The sequence below is a fragment of the Ambystoma mexicanum genome, chromosome 11 (assembly GCF_040938575.1).
Source record: "Ambystoma mexicanum isolate Mex_15411 chromosome 11, UKY_AmexF1_1, whole genome shotgun sequence".
Classification (NCBI taxonomy): Eukaryota; Metazoa; Chordata; class Amphibia; order Caudata; family Ambystomatidae; genus Ambystoma; species Ambystoma mexicanum.
The window spans coordinates 56,499,614-56,520,817 of record NC_090934.1 but is presented as its reverse complement, the minus strand read 5'-3'; the positions used below and the strand labels follow the sequence as shown (position 1 = coordinate 56,520,817).

The 21,204-nt window shown below is 48.1% G+C and overlaps 1 protein-coding gene across 1 annotated transcript in view; it reads left to right on the top strand.

Moving 5' to 3' along the window:
* HCRTR1 (hypocretin receptor 1) overlaps positions 1-21,204 on the top strand; it is a 185,673-nt gene that overhangs the window by 61,945 nt on the left and 102,524 nt on the right. Inside the window, exons 4-5 of the mRNA XM_069625247.1 lie at positions 183-426; positions 12,364-12,479. Of these exons, the coding sequence (XP_069481348.1) occupies positions 183-426; positions 12,364-12,479 (360 nt within the window). The remainder of the gene's footprint in view (positions 1-182; positions 427-12,363; positions 12,480-21,204) is intronic.

Below are 21,204 nucleotides of genomic sequence, written 5' to 3'. Positions count from 1 at the left end.
TTCCTGTTTGAATCATCTCATTCTATTAGTCCTGATTAGTGAAATCTATGAAGGCCTCTTTAACGTCATGGACATGAACAATGACCCTCTTGCTCATCAGTGCCCCTAAATGTGGATTAAACACCTCAGGTTGATGCCACACCACTTGCTGCCTTACTAACGCTGTGTTTTGTCTCACGCAGACCGTGTCGGTGTCAGTGTCCGTGATGACACTCAGTTTCATCGCTCTGGACCGGTGGTACGCCATCTGCCACCCATTGATGTTCAAGAGTACTGCCAAGCGGGCACGGACCAACATTGTGATCATCTGGACCACGTCCTGCGCAATGATGGTGCCTCAGGCGGTGGTGATGGAATGCAGCAGCATGATCCCAGAGCTGGAGAACAAGACACGCCTCCTGTCAGTCTGCGATGAACACTGGGGAGGTGAGAAGAACACGCCACTCCCAACTTGCATCGGCACAAAATGATGACCATCCTCCATTGCATGTCCATCAATGTATATGTACATTGGCACATACCTGTGGACCCACCAACTGGCACTAGCCTAGTGTATAGAGCCGTCCAATATGCACCCTACAGCATGCAGAACCTTTGGGGACAAACCAACACAGATGGAGGTCCACCTAGCCTACACATGAACACATTGCAGGTCTCCTCAACGACTTACACAATCACTGATGGCAAGAACATGTATCACTTGGGCAGACTTCTCTAAGCCCACTCCAATGTATAATAATAGACAGGCAGTCTCTCCCATCATGGGAAAAACAGTACCCTACTTGAATTGGGTCAGACTCCTGCAGCACCAACCTACAGTGGCATGGTGTGAACTGGCTGTGGCACTACTACACACTATAAACAACTAACAGCCAGAGACAGCAGTATCCCACAGGCACTGAATGAAGGATCCCAGAGGAAAACCTACCTGTGGTAGACCACCCAATGTACACTCCCACAGGCTGCACGGCCACACCAGCACTGAATGCAGGATGCCAGAGGAAAACCTGCCCATGCAAGAAGGCCACCCAAACAACACTCCTACAGGCTGCACGGCCACACCAGCACTGAATGCAGGATCCCAGAGGAAAACCTGGCCATGCTAGAAAACCATCCAACGTACACTCCCACAGGCTTCAGGGACACACCGGCACTGAATGCAGGATCCCAGAGGAAAACTTGCCCATGCCAGAAGACCACATAAGGTACACTCCCACAGGCTGCAGGGCCACACCAGCACTGAATGCAGGATCCCAGAGGAAAACCTGGCCATGCTAGAAAACCATCCAACGTACACTCCAACAGGCTTCAGGGACACACCAGCACTGAATGCAGGTTCCCAGAGGAAAACTTGCCCATGCGGAAGGCCACCCAAAGTACACTCCTACAGGCTGCAGGGCCACACCAGCACGGAATGCAGGATCCCAGAGGAGAGCCTGCCTGTGATAAACCACCCAACGTACACACCTGCAGGCTGCAGGACCACACCTGCACTGAATGAAGGATCCCAGAGGAAAGCCTGCCCATGCAAGAAAGCCACCAAATGTACACTCCCACAGGTTGCAGGGCCACACCAGCACTGAATGCAGGATCCCAGAGGAAAAACTTGCCATGCAAGAAGACCACCCAATGTACACTCCCACAAGCTGCAGGGCCACACCAGCACTGAATGCAGGATCCCAGTGGAAAACCTGCCCATGCAAGAAGGCCACCGAAAGTACACTCCCACAGGCTGCACGGCCAACCCAGCACTGAATGCAGGATCCCAGAGGAAAACCTGCCCATGAGAGAAGGCCACCCAAAGTACACTCCTACAGGCTGCAGGACCACACCAGCACTGAATGCAGGATCTCAGAGGAGAGCCTGCCTGTGATAGACCACCCAACGTACACACCTACAGGCTGCAGGACCACACCTGCACTGAATGAAGGATCCCAGAGGAAAGCCTGCCCATGCAAGAAAGCCACCCAAAGTACACTCAAACAGGCTGCAGAACCACACAGGCACTGAAGGCAGGATCCCAGAGGAAAGCTTGCCCATGCCAGAAGACCACCCAATGTACACTCCCACAGGCTGCAGGACACACTGGCAGTGAATGCAGGATGATCCCAGAGGAAAACTTGCCCATGCAAGAATGCCACCCAAAGTACACTCCTACACACTGCAGGGCCACACCAGCACTAAATGCAGGATCCCAGAGGAAAACCTGCCCATGCAAGAAGACCACCCAATGTACACTCCCACATGCTGCAGGGCCACACCAGCACTGAAAGCAGGATCCCAGAGGAAAACCTGCCCATGCAAGAAGACCACCCAATGTACACTCCCACATGCTGCAGGGCCACACCAGCACTGAAAGCAGGATCCCAGAGGAAAACCTGCCCATGCAAGAAGGCCACCCAAAGTACACTCCTACAGGCTGCAGGACCACACCTGCACTGAATGAAGGATCCCAGAGGAAAGCCTGCCCATGCCGTAAGGCCACCCAATGTACACTCCCACAGGCTGCACGGCCACACCAGCACTGAATGCAGGATCCCAGAGGAAAACCTGCCCATGCAAGAAGACCACCCAATGTACACTCCCACAGGCTGCAGGGACACACCAGCACTGAATGAAGGATCCCAGAGGATAACCTGACCATGCCGTAAGGCCACCCAATGTACACTCCCACAGGCTGCACGGCCACACTAGCACTGAATGCAGGATCCCACAGGAAAACCTGCCCATGCAAGAAGGCCACCCAAAGTACACTCCTACAGGCTGCATGGCCACACCAGCACTGAATGCAGGATCCCAGAGGAAAACCTGCCCATGCAAGAAGGCCACCCAAAGTACACTCCTACAGGCTGCAGGACCACACCTGCACTGAATGAAGGATCCCAGAGGAAAGCATGCCCATGCCGTAAGGCCACCCAATGTACACTCCCACAGGCTGCACGGCCACACCAGCACTGAATGCAGGATCCCAGAGGAAAACCTGCCCATGCAAGAAGACCACCCAATGTACACTCCCACAGGCTGCAGGGACACACCAGCACTGAATGAAGGATCCCAGAGGATAACCTGACCATGCCGTAAGGCCACCCAATGTACACTCCCACAGGCTGCACGGCCACACCTGCACTGAATGCAGGATCCCACAGGAAAACCTGCCCATGCAAGAAGGCCACCCAAAGTACACTCCTACAGGCTGCACGGCCACATAGCACTGAATGCAGGATCCCACAGGAAAACCTGCCCATGCAAGAAGGCCACCCAAAGTACACTCCTACAGGCTGCACGGCCACATAGCACTGAATGCAGGATCCCACAGGAAAACCTGCCCATGCAAGAAGGCCACCAAAGTATACTCCTACAGGCTGCAGGACCACACCAGCACTGAATGAAGGATCCCAGAGTAGAGCCTTCCTGTGAAAGACCACCCAACGTACACTCCCACAGGCTGCGGGACACACTGGCAGTGAATGCAGGATCCCAGAGGAAAACTTGCCCTTGCCAGAAGTCCACATAGCGTACACTCCCACAGGCTGCAGGGTCACACCAGCACTGAATGCAGGATCCCAGAGGAAACTCTGCCCATGCAAGAAGGCCACCCAAAGTACACTCCTACAGGCTGCAGGACCACACCTGCACTGAATGAAGGATCCCAGAGGAAAGCCTGCCCATGCCGTAAGGCCATCCAATGTACACTCCCACAGGCTGCACGGCCACACCAGCACTGAATGCAAGATCATAGAGGAAAACCTGCCCTTGCTAGACATCCCCCCAATGTGCGCCCAATGTTCTCAGGCCACCTGCGAAAAAGTAACAGCACGCGCAGGACTAAGGTGGTCCTTTCTCCAAAGAGACGCCAGGCGCCTTCCTGACACCAGCAAATACTTTGCCATCTCTTTTGCACCGTCTCTGCCTGACACTAATGCTGCTAGAGTCAACCCCAACAATATGCTCGACACTACTTCTGGTAAAAATAAAAATGTTTGAAAATAATGGTTATGGAGGCAGGCCTTCAATATTGCCTCACAATTTTGATCATGGGGGAGCTCCTCAATAGTACTTGATGCTAATTCTGATTGTGGCCCCTCAATAGTGCATGGCATTAATACCTGTGGAGGTAGACCTTAAGTACTACCTGGCATTAATGCTGATGGATAGGCCCCCTCAGTAATGATTGGCATTAATAATACTAATTTGCATTTATATAGCGCTACGAACCCTCAGGTATCTGAGCGCTGCTTATTTCCCACGGTGTGTGGTGCTCATTTATCGACCTCAGAAAGATGAAAGGCTGAGTTTGACTCTGCTGGGATTCGAACCTGCGTCGGCAGGTTCTGCACTGGATGTCAAAGCGAGCGCTCTACTCGCTGAGCTACCTGACCGGCATGATGCTCACCCAGGGAGCATATCGACATTGGTGCTGATTGAGGGGGGCTCTCAATACTGTTTGCCATTACTCCACATTCTTGGGAGGCATGTCAGCATCACAAAGCACGGACACCACCCCCCTCCCCCTGATGTAACAAACACTTATCAGACCATCTCTTCCCTGTCTTCAGCTCATAAGGAGCACTCTCCTCTCTGACATCAGCACAGCGGCTGTGAGTGAGAGCTAAGCCTGCAGGAACCTTCTCAGACGTGACCTGCAGGCTCCTGCAAATCTCCCAGTGAAGTGCAGGTAGCTTAGCGGGTTCCTGCCGAGTTGTGTTCCTGCCCAAATCTCCTTTAAAAGTGTCAGGCTATTATGCAAGTCTATGCAAAAAGGACGAGCATACTCGTCCATGGCACTTAAGGGGTTAAGAGACATATATATTCATAGTAGTTAGGAAGCATTTTGGGTAAGTTTGGGCTGATTCTTTGGAAAAAACATACACAATATGATCTAACACACTTCAGGAAGGGAGAGAAATGTTAGGGGATGAGAGGTGTAAGGTGGGGCAGGAAGAGGAAATGGAGACATGCGCCTGTGTGAAGGTTATCTAATTAGGACAGCGCCTCATTTGAGGTGTTGCATAGCCCCCTAGAAAGGTGCAGTCCACCTTTGTGAATAAGTCGACTTGTGCATTTCTCAAAGTAATGCAAACAAATAAATGCTCCCAAGCCCTTTTTTTTTTATTTTGCTTATCATGTATATGGCACTACATTTAAAAAAAAAAAAGATTATAATTGTTGGCAGTGGTAAACAGAGTTAATTTGGATTTCTAGATTTCTATATTAAACATGTGGGTGCAAGCCATTATAGATGTAAACACTGTGAGAATCTAGTAACATTGTCACTGATTCTCTGCAGGGAAGCTTCCCTGACGTGGCCAGGGAAAGACAGAAGCTACCTGACTCTGACCCTGGTGGTAGCTATCTACGGGAGGACCACGTGGCCAGGGAAAGACAAAAGCTCCCTGACTCTGACCCTGGTGGTGGCTATCTGTGGGTGGACCACGTGGCCAGGGAAAGACAGAAGCTACCTGACTCTGACTCTGGTGGTGGCTATCTGCAGGAGGACCACGTGGCCAGGGAAAGACAGAAGCTACCTGACTCTGACCCTGGTGGTGGCTATCTACAGGAGGAACACGTGGCCAGGGAAGGACAGAAGCTACCTGACTCTGACCCTGGTGGTGGCTATCTGCGGGTGGACCACGTGGCCAGGGAAAGACAGAAGCTCCCTGACTCTGACTCTGGTGGTGGCTATCTGCAGGAGGACCACGTGGCCAGGGAAAGACAGAAGCTACCTGACTCTGACCCTGGTGGTGGCTATCTGCAGGAGGAACACGTGGCCAGGGAAGGACAGAAGCTACCTGACTCTGACCCTGGTGGTGGCTATCTGCGGGAGGACCACGTGGCCAAGGAAAGACAGAAGCTCCCTGACTCTGACCCTGGCGGTGGCTATCTGCGGGAGGACCACGTGGCCAAGGAAAGACAGAAGCTCCCTGACCCTGGTGGTGGCTATCTGCGGGAGGACCACGTGGCCAGGAAAACACAGAAGCTACCTGACTCTTACCCTGGTGGTGGCTATCGGCTGGAGGACCACGTAGTGGAGCAGAATCACCAGTGGGACAGAACAAAAGCATTGTACCAAAATAACCTTGCCGACCCAATTCCACATGACACCCATGTGCCTTTGCAACATACCTGTATGACCTATTGTGATATACATAATGATTTTCCAGGTTTTCCCAACCAATCACCTTATTTACCTTTTTTAGGTAAATAGTACTGAGAAGAGGAGGAGGAATGGAACAATGAACATGGCTATATGCAGGAAGCCAACACTATGTTCCAGGCTTTGGAAACGCTTGACCAATGCCAGGAAGTAATGTTACAATTGCCACAGCTGCTCCCTGTGAGAGAGAGAGAGAGGTAGAGTCAGAAGCTGTATGTAACTTGTTCTGAAAGCCGGATGGTACTCCAGAGATGAGAAAATCGTAAGAAGCAGCACAGAGGCTGACATGAACTGTATGCAAGAACACTGAGCTGAATGAAGTTTACTGCTTGACGACCGTGGGCTGATGTAGCCACCCGGAGTAAAGGAAGGAAAATGGAAAGCTGACCGGCTGACGGGACATACCCCCAGTCAGCGTGTCAAGAGAGAATCAGAGGAAGAGACACGAGGACCGCCACTGTGCCCAGTAAACCCAGGGAGAACAAATGGGTTACCGGGGCATGTGAAGGTGAATACTGTGTCACAGTGTAACACGGGGCAGCCCAATTAAAGACAATAAAGAAACTGACACATATGAAAGCATTGTTGGAACAGGGGCACTGACCCAATGCTTGGGAAGAGGATTTGATATGCTTAATATATATACAAACAGTGTTAAAGGTGGGTCAGAGACACAATGCTTGAGAAGGAGATTTGATAAACATGCAAATTGTATTGAGAGAGGGTTGGAAACCCAACCGTTGAAAAGAGAAATTAACACAGTTGTGAACTTTGTCAAGAAAGGATCAGTGGCCCAACGTTGGAAACATATTGTCATATGGATGAAAGAAAGAGTAAACAGAGAAAGTAAAAGCACTGGCAGTTTAGTGTACCAGGCAACCAGTGAAACTGGCACTAACACCCAGGAAAGAAGAGAAGTGAAGCAATATCCTGTCAGGAGAGTAAACCAGAAGTGTGAAGTGAAGTAATATCAATATCCTGGCAGGAGAGTAAACCAGGAGTGAAAAGTGAAGTAACATACTGGCAGGAGAGTAAACCAGTAGTGAGAAGTGAAGTAAGATCCTGGCAGGAGAGTAAACCAGGAGTGAGAAGAGAGGCGAAGTAAAAACCTGGTAGGAGAGTAAACCAGGAGTGAGAAGTGAAGTAATATCCCAGCAGGAGAGTAAACCCAGAGTGAGAAGTGAAGTAATATCCTAGCAGGAGAGTAACTCAGGAGTGAGAAGAGAAGCGAAGTAAAGGCTGAGACTCGCACCCGGGAAACACGTGAGAAGAGAAGTAAAGCAATATCCTGGCAGTAGAGTAAACCAGGAGTGTGAAGTGAAGTAATAGTCTGGCAGGAGAGTAAAAAAAGGAGTGAGAAGAGAAGTGAAGTAAAGGCTGGGAATCACACCCATGAAAGGAGTGTGAAGAGAAGTGATTTAATATCCTGGCAGGTAGGTAATCCAGGAGTGAGAAGAGAAGAGTAGTGAAGTAATATCCTGGCCGGAGAGTAAACCAGTCATGAGAGAAGAAGTGAACCTGAAATTGTGAATACAAAAGGGAGGAGTCATATACCTTGTAAGGATTAATAAGAAAGTTACAAATACCCTGGCAGTAGAGTATACCAAGGGTAGAAAGAGGAATGAGTGTGAGCAATTGAACATTGTAAAGAACTGCATGCATAAGGGAAAACTGAAAGGGAAACACATGCCCCTTGAGTAAAGCGAACTGTGGAAGTAAAATGCAACAAGTGGAAGAATTCAAAGGGAAGAGCCATTCACTTGGGGTGAAGCGGAAAGACTCTAAAGGGCTGAATGTGAAAGACAGAAGCAAGTCAAGAGGAAACCCATACCCTTTAAGAGTAGAAAACATTAGTAGAAGTATAAAGGAACTTAGCGGAAGGGAAACCCCATGACCTGGGAAATATATACGTGGAAAAGTCAAGGGAAGACCCATGCCCCATTAAAGTGGAGATCATTGAAAGAAGGAACTCAGGGGCAGGAACGCCCCCTGAAACTGGTGAAACTTTGTTGACGTTGATAAAGTGTGAAGTGTGGAAAGACAAGGGAAGATCCATGCCCCTTTATATTGGATACCTTTTGAAAAGGTGAATAAACTCAGAGAAAGTCCCCCTCCTGCCCCCCAGCCACCCTCGAGATTGATGGAACTGCATTTGTATAATTTTCACCTTTTGAACTATAAATTAGAACTGTGGAAAGTAGCTGCAGGGGGGCAGTTAGAAGACATTCCCCTTTCACTCTATGATAGGTTTAGCATGTGAGGGTCAGGTTAGGGTTTGGACACAGGATGGGGGAAGTTTTACTTTGGGACATCCTGACACAGACACTAGTTAGTTTTGTTGAGGCAGGGAAACCCCTTATAGTGTTAGAATGAGGGGTAGGATTTACTCCCAACCCTTTCTTTATTTCACTGTAAAAGTCTATGACCAAAAATATAATGCCAATGCGTCCGACTCTTACTCCTGATCCGCCACTGCGACCGGCTCTTACTCCTGATCCGCCAATGCGTCCGACTCTTACTCCTGATCCGCCACTGCGACCGTCTCTTACTCCTGATCTGCCACTGCGGCCGTCTCTTACTCCTGATCCGCTACTGTGCCCGACTCTTACTCCTGATCCCTTACAACACTTTGGGCCTCATTACGACTAGTGCGGAATGGGTATAACGGCGCCGGTAATGGTGCCGGCGCCGTTAAACCCACTCCACACTATTATGAGGTCCCCTCGCAGGACCCGCTCTGGACGTCTGGTTTTTCCAGACGTCCAGAGCGGGTCCCGCGAGGGGACCAGGGAACTAACAACGGGCCCGTAATTGACAGGCCCGTTGTTAGCTCCCTCCCCATTCCCATTGGGCCGTATGGGGGCTCGAATGGGAATGAGGAAGGACCGGGCCCAGGTTCCCTGAAAGAGGAAATACCAGACCTTCCAAAGTCAGAATGGCCCGGTATTTCCCCATTCAGGGAACCCGGACCCAGACACGATTTTGGAGGCAGCCATGGTTCTAATAGCACCATGGCTGCCTCCAAAGTTTTAATGAGGCCCTTTGTCTTTTTTAACTTTATACCTCGTTTGCTTTGAACATGTGCTGACAGGAGTATGTCTAACCTCTTTAACCAAAGGTTTACAGCAACATTTCATCAGCATGACATTGTCGTGAGATTAACCCACATCTGTCACTGATTCTCTAAAAGGTTTGTCCAAACCCAAATTACCTGAATAGAGTGAACATGCAGGTGAATTGGGATTCATCCAAATGTATTCCCCCTGTATGCTTCGCCCCATCAGAGAGAAGGTGTATGGTCATCCTGTCTGATATAAACATGAAAACAGTGTGTACTTTCCCAGCCTGACTTCAGCAAGGAGAGGGTGGGTGCACTCCCTGACTAACATCAGCATGGAGACGATGGATTCACTCCCTGTCTGGCATTAGCATGGAGACGGGGGGTGCACTTCATACCTGACATCAGCACAAGAATGGTGTATGCTCTTCATAGTTGACATCAGCATGGGGACAGGGGATTGCTCTTACAGTATCAGAATCAGTGTGTGTTCTCCCTGCCTGGCGTCAGCATGTAGGCAGTAAGTCCTTTCCCTGTTGAAATTAAAATAGAGATGGTCGGTGCTCTGACTGCCCGATGTTAGCCAGGTTCTCCAAACCTGACATCAGCGTGTAGTAGAAGGGTTCACTCCCTGCCTGATATCAGCACAAACACAGCGGGAGCTCTCCCTATGTGAAACGATAGAATCCCTACTCTCCCTGCCTGACATCAACACGGAGACAGTGGGTGCTCTTACTGTGTGAAATCACCCCCAGAGAGAGCGGGTGTTGTTTCTGCCTGACATAAGAATGGAACAGGTGTGTTCTCTATTTGCCTGACATAAGATTTCACATTCTGCCTGCCATCAGAATGGAGATGGTGGTGGCTCTCACTGGATGATATAAGCACAATGACAGTCGGTGCTCTCCCTCCTTGACATTAGAATGGCGATGGTGCATGCTCTCCTTGCCTGACATCAGAATGGAGACTGTGCATGCTCTTCCTGCCTGACATAAGAATGGAGACGGTGCATGCTCTTCCTGCCTGACATAAGAATGGAGACGGTGCATGCTCTTCCTGCCTGACATAAGAATGGACCGGTGCATGCTCTCCCTGCCTGACATAAGAATGGAGACGGTGCATGCTCTTCCTGCCTGACATAAGAATGGAGACGGTGCATGCTCTTCCTGCCTGACATAAGAATGGACCGGTGCATGCTCTCCCTGCCTGACATAAGAATGGAGATGGTGCATGCTCTTCCTGCCTGACATAAGAATGGAGACGGTGCATGCTCTTCCTGCCTGACATAAGAATGGAGACGGTGCATGCTCTTCCTGCCTGACATAAGAATGGAGACGGTGCATGCTCTTCCTGCCTGACATAAGAATGGACCGGTGCATGCTCTCCCTGCCTGACATAAGAATGGAGATGGTGCATGCTCTTCCTGCCTGACATAAGAATGGAGACGGTGCATGCTCTTCCTGCCTGACATAAGAATGGAGACGGTGCATGCTCTTCCTGCCTGACATAAGAATGGAGACGGTGCATGCTCTTCCTGCCTGACATAAGAATGGAGATGGTGCATGCTCTCCCTGCCTGACATCCGAATGGAGAGTGAGCTGAGCATGCTCTCACTGCCTGACATTAGAATGGAGACAATAAATGCTCTCCCTCCTTGACATTAGAATGGAGACGGTGCATGTCCTCCCTGCCTGATATTAGTATGGAGATGGTGGGTGCTCTTCCTGCCTGACATCCCAATGGAGATGGTGCATGTTCTCACAGCTTGACATTAGAATGGAAACGGTACATGCTCTCACTGTCTGGCATCATAATGGAGACCGTGTGTGTTCCCCCTGCCTGACATTAGAATGGAGACAGAGAATGCTCTTCCTGCTTGACATTAGAATTGAGACAGTGCATGTTCTCCTGCCTGACATCAGAATAGAGAGTGAGCATGCTCTCACTGCCTGACATTATAATGGAGACTGTGCATGTCCTCCCTGCCTGATATTAGAATGGAGCTGGTGGGTTCCTCCTGCCTGACATCCCAATGGAGATGGTGAATGTTCTCACTGCTTGATGTTAGAATGAAAATGGTGCATGCTCTCCTTGCCTGACATTAGAATGGAGACAGTGCATGCTCTTCCTGCCTGACGTCAGAATGGAGACAGTGCATGCTCTTCCTGCCTGACATAAGAATGGAGATGTTGTATGTACTCCCTGCTTGACATTAAAATGGAGATGATGTGTGTTCTCCCTGCCTGACATCTGAACAGAGACGGTGCATGTTCTCCCTGCCTGACATCAGAAAGGAGAGTGAGCATGCTCTCATTGTCTGATATTATAATGGAGACAATAAATGCTCTCACTGCCTGACATTGTAATGGAGACGGTGCATGTCATCCCTGCCTGACATTAGAATGGAGACGGTACATACTCTCACTGCCGGAAATTAGAATGGAGGTGGTGCATGTTCTCCCTGCCTGACATCAGAATAGAGAAGGTGCATGTTCTCACTTCCTAGATGCTCTCACTGCCTGACATTAGAATGGAGGCGGTGCATGCTCTCACTGCCTAGATGCTCTCACTGCCTGACATTAGAATGGAGAAGGTGTATGCCCTCACTGCCTGACGTTAGAATGGCGACAGTACATGCTCACACTGCATATCAGCATATCAACTGTAGGTGCTCTCAGTTATGTTATGTTAATTTGTACAGTGCATCGCTACCACCCGAAGGCAGTCTCCAGGCACTCACATGGCTCTGCAAGAGAAGAGGGTGAGGTGTTAGCGAGGATATGATGATAGGCTAGGTTCAAAACCAGAAGGAACTGGCATCTTTGTACATTGGTCTTGCATGTGGGAGTTGGTTCTCGGTGCTTGACATTACTGTAAAATTAAGGTGTACTTGTTTCGACTGGAGATGGTGGACAATGCGTCAATCACTGCTGGTGATGTTGAAAAAAGTCCAGGTGGAAAATGCAGCCACTGCATGTGAATCACTAAATTGATCAATGTATTGCTATGGATTGCAAAGGAGGCAGGCTCTTTAAGGGCTATTATTGCAATGAGTGGACCTCTCAGGGTAATCCTGTGCTCCTTTAGCTCCTCTGATCATCGTCTCGCCCATGTTGCTCATGAAGCTGCTCTCTCTTATGGATTCTTCCAGATGATGTGTACCCCAAGATCTACCACACCTGCTTCTTCCTGGTCACCTACCTGGCTCCGCTCTGCCTCATGTTCGTGGCCTACTTCCAGATCTCCCGCAAGCTCTGGTGCCGCCAGGTGAGGAGGGGTTCAAGGGAGAGGGGTGCAACTGGGCCGAGGAGGGTGTGGAAACATAAAAATTGACATGAGGCCGGGAAGCCAAAAATAGAAAACACACCAACACAGGTTACAAAGGACCATATAAAGCGCTTTATTTCAAAGTTCAAAGTTTACCAAAGTATCAAAGTCAATCGACATGCGAATAGCTATTCGGCTCTCTGACTCACATACGAACCTTCAACGATAAGGTTCGTACCGCAAGTGGGAGAGACCGAATATCTGGATGCTCTGTCTTTTATACGTTTCGTACTGCATTGGCCAGCCCTCTTGCAGATTAATCATTCCTGGAACTGTGGCTAGGGTTCGTAGCCAGGTCGAACATACGTTTTAGATCAGTTCCGCTGATACTGTTACAGATTTACAAGAGGTTGAACAGGGGACAGGGTCTTAGTTCATGACCCTAATAAATAGCTTGCGGACATATTGTTTATTCACGTGTGCGGAGGTCACCATGGCCGAAGTCTTTACTCGCAATGTCATTCGGCCTCCATTTTGTGGTTCGGGGTGACTTCCACACTGCAAGAATACCTAAAATGGCGGCTAAATCCAAGATGGCGGTTTACACAATACATTGAGGTCAAGACCTTGCCGCGGAACCTATGTTCACAGTGTACTTTTAGACAGCTTGGCGTAGGCCAACATACATTTGAACAATGCGGTTGGGGTCACAATATTATACCGATTTCCACAGACCCTCCTTTTGGCCTATGCCAAGTGCTAAAACACAATTTCTCTAGTACTTTTGAAAATACTTAAAGGCATTATCATTTATAGGTTCCGCATCATTGTCCGAAACATCAATAGCCATAAGGTCGTTCACAAGAACTTCCTGCAACATGAACTCTTTAGATGCTGTCTTCGGGGTGTATATTTTGCGCCCTATTGCACTCATTACCTGAGCACAACATCCTCCCATCATTCCGCATATACTTGGGAGGCATTGAAAACAACAACAAAGGAATAACAGAGTCCCTAAAATACCTAAAATAACGGAAAGCACCTTCCACCCCCAAGATCGCAGAGAATCCCAAAACCAAGTACTGAGGCTCCAGTCTCCTACAGGGATATGGACTTCAGAACTGAGAGTGTGTAAATTCTGAATTGCTTTGAATATAGTTGGTGAAGAATCTGGTACGAAAACACAGCAAGCGGACCCCACTAATTTGCATACTCCACCCCGTTCAGCTAAAATGACATCTAATGCCATTCGATTTTGTAACGCTACCAATCTTATCGCCTTTTGCTCTAAGGTCATATTGTAGAGTATGTCTGTGGTCCGGTTGATCGTTTTCTCCAATACCCTCGCTAATCCCCTAATGTTTTCCGAATTTGCTATTTGTCCCCAGAAAGGGACTACTGATTTGGCTATATCCCCGAACACTTGTCCGGGGGTATCTCCATCGCTATCTCGCCGTGGGCGAGCCTTAGATACCTCTAAGGTACTAGCTATAAACACACCTGGTAATAATATCCCTAAGTAACAAGTTCCCTGCCAATCTTTAGGCAACCAGGGAAAAGCTAAATTACCACAAACAAAATAAACGGGTCCCCCTACATACAAAGGCCTATTTTCCCCAGTCAAGTTTACAATATTTACACAAAGCTCAAAATCTCCCATTGGCCTAGTGCCATTTCGCTGTACACAGAAAGGGACAGAATCAGGATTGTGATTTATAGAATAAGAAGGAGGCATGGCATCCTTATTGCCTATCGGAGCCATCTTGAAAGATATTAGATTTTGAAAAGGAGAAGAAAGTTTATCAGACGGCCTAATAGAAGCGATGTTAGGTCTACTCCTATTTGCGAAAAGCGAGCATCCCAGGGGAGTCAATTCACGTCTCTCAAATTCGTTCAAATTAGTGCCATCGAAGTTCCCTGAGATGCTATCATTCCATCGGCCAAAGAAAAGTGCTCTAAGAGAAGCATAGCAGGAGGTTGTCAGAGGTAAGGGATGTATATACCATCCCAGTCCCTTGTTCCCATGTTGTGGCAAGTGCGTGCAAACCCAACAATTGCTCTTATTAAATATTGCATGCGTAGCATTCATCACTATCATCAAAGTGTTATTATGATATTTCTGTCTATGCCGAGAGTCCCTAGGGGACAGAGTATGAAGGTGTACAGAGGGAGTCAAAACAGTTGGTACAATTTCGGTCGGTAACAAAGGCTTCAAAGGATAAATGTCTTCAAAGTACCATAGTCCCACGGCAGCAGTTGCAAAACTAACAATTATAAAAACAAAGACACAACAGTACGTTTTCAGGGCCCAGGAGCATTGTCCATTGTTCGAATTGGTCACCTCTTTGTTAGAAAGTTCGATATGAGGAGCAGTGGCGAAAGCGGCAGGCATCGTGCTTGTCCCGATTGTCGGCCCCAAATGTTCGTTTGCTGGCGGCACTTCGGCCGAGCGACTTCTTAGTCCTTCCCAACCCTAGCCAACAGAACCCTCCTTTTCTCCTTTGTTCACAAAAGAAAAAAGATATCAGTATTTCAATCACTTCTTCCCTTCCGATGCACGACGGTCGTGCAACAACTTTTCCCGTGATCGGAGATTGTACCTGATGGTACCCAAGTTTGCTGAATCCAAAAGCAGAGTATCGTCGCTCCCTGAGGGGAGCGTCGCGTCAGTGGCGACGGAAGTCGCAGAACTCAAAACAGGATTTTCCGGAAGTGATTGATCAAAAGAGTGTGGAGACAAGATGGACGATTCCCCGAGCTCCTCGGGCTCAGAGGACTTCTCCGATGCACTCACAGCGCTGATTGCTACTCCGAGATCAGAGATCGTAGCATCAGCGAGGGGTTCTGTTTCTTCTGTAGCGTGTGGCGTCGGGTGAGGAATCTTCTTCAGATGCGTTGCATGTATCCAATGTTTCTTGCCCGCCACTCGGACTGCCGTTCGGGTGACCAATAGGACCTGGTAGGGTCCACGCCAGCGAGGCGCGAGACAGGAAGACCTTTCGTAGGCCTTGACCAAGACCCAGCTGCCCGGCAATATATCGTGTCCTGGGCCCGTAAACCGTACAGGTAAGGCAGCATTCACCTGGTGGTAAATGAAATACAGATTTTTAGTCAATTGGTTACAGTAGTCTACGAATAATACATTTTCCACATCCCTCAGGGCTTTAGGTTTAGGGAGACCCCAAATATTGGCGGGTCTTCCCATCACTATTTCAAATGGAGAGAGCCCAGTTCTAGTCTGGGGTGTGGTGCGCATTGCTAACAAAACAATAGGTAAGGCATCTGGCCATTTCAATTTAGTATCAGCACATGTTTTTGCAAGTTTGTTCTTTAGAATACCATTGTGTCTTTCTACCAACCCCGCACTTTGAGGGTGCCTAGCTGAATGAAAACGTTTCTCTATTCCCAAGGCAACACATATTTGCAACATTACGGCTGCGATGAAGTGGGGCCCATTGTCCGACCAGATTATCCTCGGGAGCCCAAAACGAGGAAAATATTCTTTGACCAAGATCTTTGCGGTCGTCATGGCGGTGGCATCTTTGACGGGGAAAGCTTCGACCCATTTGCTAAAAGCACAAATAATAATGAGAACATATTTCAAGTTGTTACAACGCTCCATTTCAATAAAATCAAGGTGAATGGTTTCGAAGGGAACAGAGGGAGGTCCGAAACTTCCCCTTGGAGCCACTGTCCCTTTACCCACATTATGCTGCAAGCAGATTATACAATTCTGGACGTATCTTTTTGCTATTTCCAAAATCTTATCATTCACCCAAACCTGCTGCAGTATTTTCACAATCTGTTGAGCACACACATGTGTTGGGCCGTGTGCCATCGTAACCATTGCAATCACATAGGAATCTGGAAGCAACCATTTCCCGTTAGATGCGTCCACCCAACACCCTTCGTCATCCAATTTCCCCATGCCTTCAGCCCACTTCCTAGATTCATCAACAGTGGCATCAGTCTGAATATCCCGTACAGACCCAATACCTTCATCTATTATACAACCATCTCTCACTTCCCTCGTGATATACATGTCTGTGCTAAGGTCTGTGGCTGTTTGTCTAGCTATTGAATCTGCAAAAGCATTTCCTTTGCCCACATCGTCTATGACCTTTCGATGAGCTGCACATTTCATAATCGCTAGCTGTTTGGGGAGTGAGAGTGCCGAGAGTAACTGTACTATTAGGGGACCATGCTGAATCTTGGTCCCATGTGAGGTCAAAAACCCTCTTTCCGACCACAATTTTCCGAAGTTGTGAGCCACCCCAAAGGCGTACTGACTATCCGTATAAATATTAACTCTAAGCCCTTGGGAGAGTTCACAAGCACGGGTCAATGCTATAATCTCTGCGGCCTGCGCAGAGTTATGCGGAATCCTTTTAGTCTCTATGACCTTATTCAAGGTCGTAACCGCATAAGCAGCTGTGGATGTGCCATTCGGAAGTTTAAAGCAGGAGCCATCACAAAACAGCTCCCCTTCCGCATTTTCCAAAGAAATATCTGAGAGATCTATTCTGCCCTTCGTTTCTTGTTCGGTGGCATATAGGCAGTCATGTGATCCATCATCACCGCAAGCAATAGTTTGCGGGAGAGGCAAAAGTTCAGCCGGATTAAGAACACAACACCTTTTAATTTGGATATGAGGAGCAAATAGAACTAATTCATACCTGGTCAACCGGGCAGAAGTAAGGTGTTGCGTTTGAGTTTTGTTCAGTAGAATATCGACAGAGTGAGGTACCATCAAAATCAAATCGTGGCCTAGAACCATCCCCTCACTCTGTTTAACAGACGCAGCAGCAGCAGCAACAGCGCGCAGACATCGCGGCAAAGCGCATGCAACAGGATCGAGGGCGGAGGAATAATAGCCGCACGGCCTATTCTTCCCTCCATGTTCCTGTGTTAACACAGACAAAGCACATCCATTACACTCATGCACAAACAAAACAAAGGCCTTATCGTAATTTGGTGTACCCAGAACCGGTGCTGAACACAGCGCGGCTTTGAGAAGCTCAAATGATCGTTGTTGTTCCGATTCCCATGGCAGTGGCAGAGAAATGCCCTTCTTCGTCAAAGCCAACATCGGTTTTACCACTAGGGCAAAGTTAGGGATCCACATTCTACAGTAGGACGCCATCCCTATCAGGGCTCTGACTTCCTTCTGCGTTTTTGGGACAGACATGCCAGAAATGTGTTTGATTCGTTCAGGTGTCAATCTTCTCCCCTCCTTTGACAGGAGGTAGCCTAAATAGGCAACCTCCTGGCAACAATATTGAAATTTTTTAAGAGAAGCTTTGTGACCATTTTCAGCTAAATGAACAAGCAACAATATAGTGCCTTCTTTACAAGTTTCCTCAGAGTCTGCGGCCAGGAGCAAATCATCTACATATTGAAGCAGCGTACAAGTAGGTGGCAATTCAAGGGTGTCGAGCTGCTCTTTTAAAGCCCTACTATAGATACTAGGACTTTCAGTATACCCTTGAGGCGCCCTAGTGAATGTAAACGAGCGTCCCCCCAAGGTGAACGCGAACAAATACCTGCTCTCTTCATGTATCGGGATACTAAAGAAGGCGTTTTTCAAATCTACGACACTAAAGTGCGTAGCCGTAGCAGGGATCATTGTTAAAATCGTTGTTACATCAGGCACGATTGGAAATTGTGGAGCCACTACCCGGTTAATAGCACGAAGATCTATTATAAACCGGTACGGAATTGCATTGTCGCCTTTCTTATATACCGGTAAGATCGGGCTGTTACATAAACTACCTGTAATCTCTTCGATCACTCCACGATGCACAAAATCGGAGACAATGCATTTCAAAGCGCGCTCGCCTTCGATCGAAATTTTATATTGCGGAATGCGCGGTAGCTTGACCCCATGTTTTAATACTATTCTTACAGGGTCAATGTGTAAAATCCCGACATCATTGTCGTCTATTGCCCACAAGCATTCTGGGACAATGTCAAATTCAGGAGGTAGAGGTCGGGTCAAATATTGGGAGTTAAAGGGTTGCTGAGGTGAAACTGTCAATCTTATTCCATCAGGGGAACAATGAATCACTGCATTCAGTTTCTTCAACAAATTCAACCCCAGCAAATTTTCTCCACAGTTTGAAGTAAGAAGAAAAGGGCACTGGTCAGTAAAAGGACCCAAAGAGACAGACACCGGCACAGAGACCGGACAAACAGTTGGTATGCCAGAAAACCCTATAGAAACATTTGATTGCCCTGACAGGGGAATGTTTGGAACCCGAGAATGGTCAATGGAGCACTTCTGTGCTCCAGTGTCGATCAAGAATTGGTGTTTCCTATTCCCTACCAACAGTTCAACATAGGGGCCCTTCTGAATAACAGGAATAGGTCGTGGTTCCAAACGCTGCTTCGGGCAATCCTAGTAAGGCAGAACTTCATCAAAGGGAAGTTCCTCAGAAAGATAGACGGCAGAAGGGTGATCAAATATATTTCTCGAGTCCATACTCGGAGTCTGATTTTCCTGTGAAAAAGGTTGCTGGGGATTTCGTAGAAGCTGACCCCTATCAGGGCCCCCTGCTCCAGGGCGGCCCCGTGGTCGCCTACCCATACCTCCAAATGTGCCTCCTGACCTCTGACTGAGGGCAGGGCATTGTGCTCGCCAGTGACCTTCCTGGCGGCAATAAGCACACTGATTAATGTTTGGAGGAGTATTTCCTCTCGGAATGTACTGACCTCTGGTTTGCGTCGTACCTCCTCTGGGGTTTCTAACTATTTGTTGCAATAATACCTTAGTTTTCAGGTCACCCCTTCTTTTTTCGATTTTCTCTTTTTCGTTATTAACCCGATTCTCATAATACTGAGCCATGTGCAAAACCTCTGACTGAGATTTTGCCTGCCAAGCGCTCTCCGAGGACATAATCTGTGACTGGATGTCAGGCAACAATCCACGCACGAATTTGTCCACAAACAACCTCTTCCCCGACTCGGTACCCAAATCCTGTCCACTAAAGTCGGAGAATACTTGTTCAAACCTATTAAAGAACTCGGTGGTACCTTCGGTTTTCCCTTGGACACAGGCAGTAAGCTTGTCCCAAATAATCCTTTTTTCTGGAATTATAGTTTTTAATTTGGCAACTATTCTATCGGGTAGAGTGAGTATTACCTGGGGTGGTTTCTCACCAGCTGGTCGTTCCCCATCTAGTCTAGTTAGATTTACCCATGTATCCCCTAATCCCGGCACATCATCTACTGTCCGTATTTGTTTCCATACATCGACAGGCAAAAGTACTGGAAACAATAAATCCATGTCACTTAAGGTGAACACAGAAGACTGCAAAACGGATTCGATTTCCTTATAAAACCCTGTCGGGTTCTTCCTAATATCTGGTACCGATTGTCTGATCGTGTTCACTTCCTGTCGAGAGAACGGGACGTGAACAAACTGTGATACATAGTGTGCTGGGATATCCACCGCGGGAGTACCAGCCGCCGCGTTGGCGGGGATTTCTACTTTTGGGACAAAGGTCGGAGGGACCTCTCTCATAGGCAACTGAGATACCGGGACCTCCGACCGCTTACTGAGTAATAAGGCCAAATCGAGCGCTAAGGCAGCTGTAGAGGTGTCGGGCGAAAAAGCTCTTTTACAAATACCAACTAATTCTATGGGGCAACCAACCTTCTTTCTTATACATTCTTCCTGTAAGTGCTGTACCATCACTTGAATTACTTTCCTTTGCATTTCTACCGTATATTGACTGTAGGTATCGTATACCTCATCTGGCGGTATCGATGAATCCGAGATCCATCTGACCGCATCTCTAGTGCAAATTCGTACTTCCTCGGGTGCTGATCTTCGGCACGAAAGGAACCGTTTCTGCATATATATTCTATCGTCTTCATCATCCTCATTTCGCAATCTTTCAAAATCCTGTCTAAATTTGAATAGTCTATCGACATGCCCATGTACCTTCTGTTCGGTATCCCTCGAGAGTGCTAGATCGTTCAGATCTCTCACTCCTTGTGGGAGATCCGAAGTCTGCAATCTACCCCACATTACACCTAAGTGAATCCCCAGCCCTTCAATAAAAACGTTTTACTCGGGAAAATCGTGCAAATTAGACAATGTTAAAAATGCATCGTTTTGATCACCCTTTTCCATGCAATGTTTAGCCCAAGCAAATAGTTCCTGTTTCCTGCCCGCAGGAACAGTACTACGAGTCACAATTTTCGACCTTGCACCAAGGTCTAATTCAGTAGATACGGGACTCCCCGAAATCGGAAGGATAGGGGGGCCTAACTGAGGTACAGAGGAAAGAGGTAGTGTAACAGACGGAATAGACAGAGAAGCGACGGCCAAAGAACTGGGAACAGCAGGCTGCGCGGGAGGAGTGAGAGTAGCAACGGGAACAACAACAGGAACGGGCAAAGCGCCCGCACCAGGAGCATATGGAGGTGGCGCTGAAGAGTCAGGCCTCCGTTCATTTAATATCTTTTCAATAAACTCCTCAGAAACATGAAAATCTTTAGAAGGGTAAATTTTTTGGACTCCGAGCGAGAAAGCTCTATCCATTCTCTGGGTTTCATCTAATCGTTTTTCTTTGTCATATAACAATGCCTTTTCGGCATTCGTTTTATGACGTCGTGCATGCTTATCCCTACTCTTAAGCTGCTGTAATGCTTCCTTTTTCCAATTTTGTAACACATCGAAGGCCGCTGGCCTAGCCTTCTTTTTAAGCAGAATCGACTC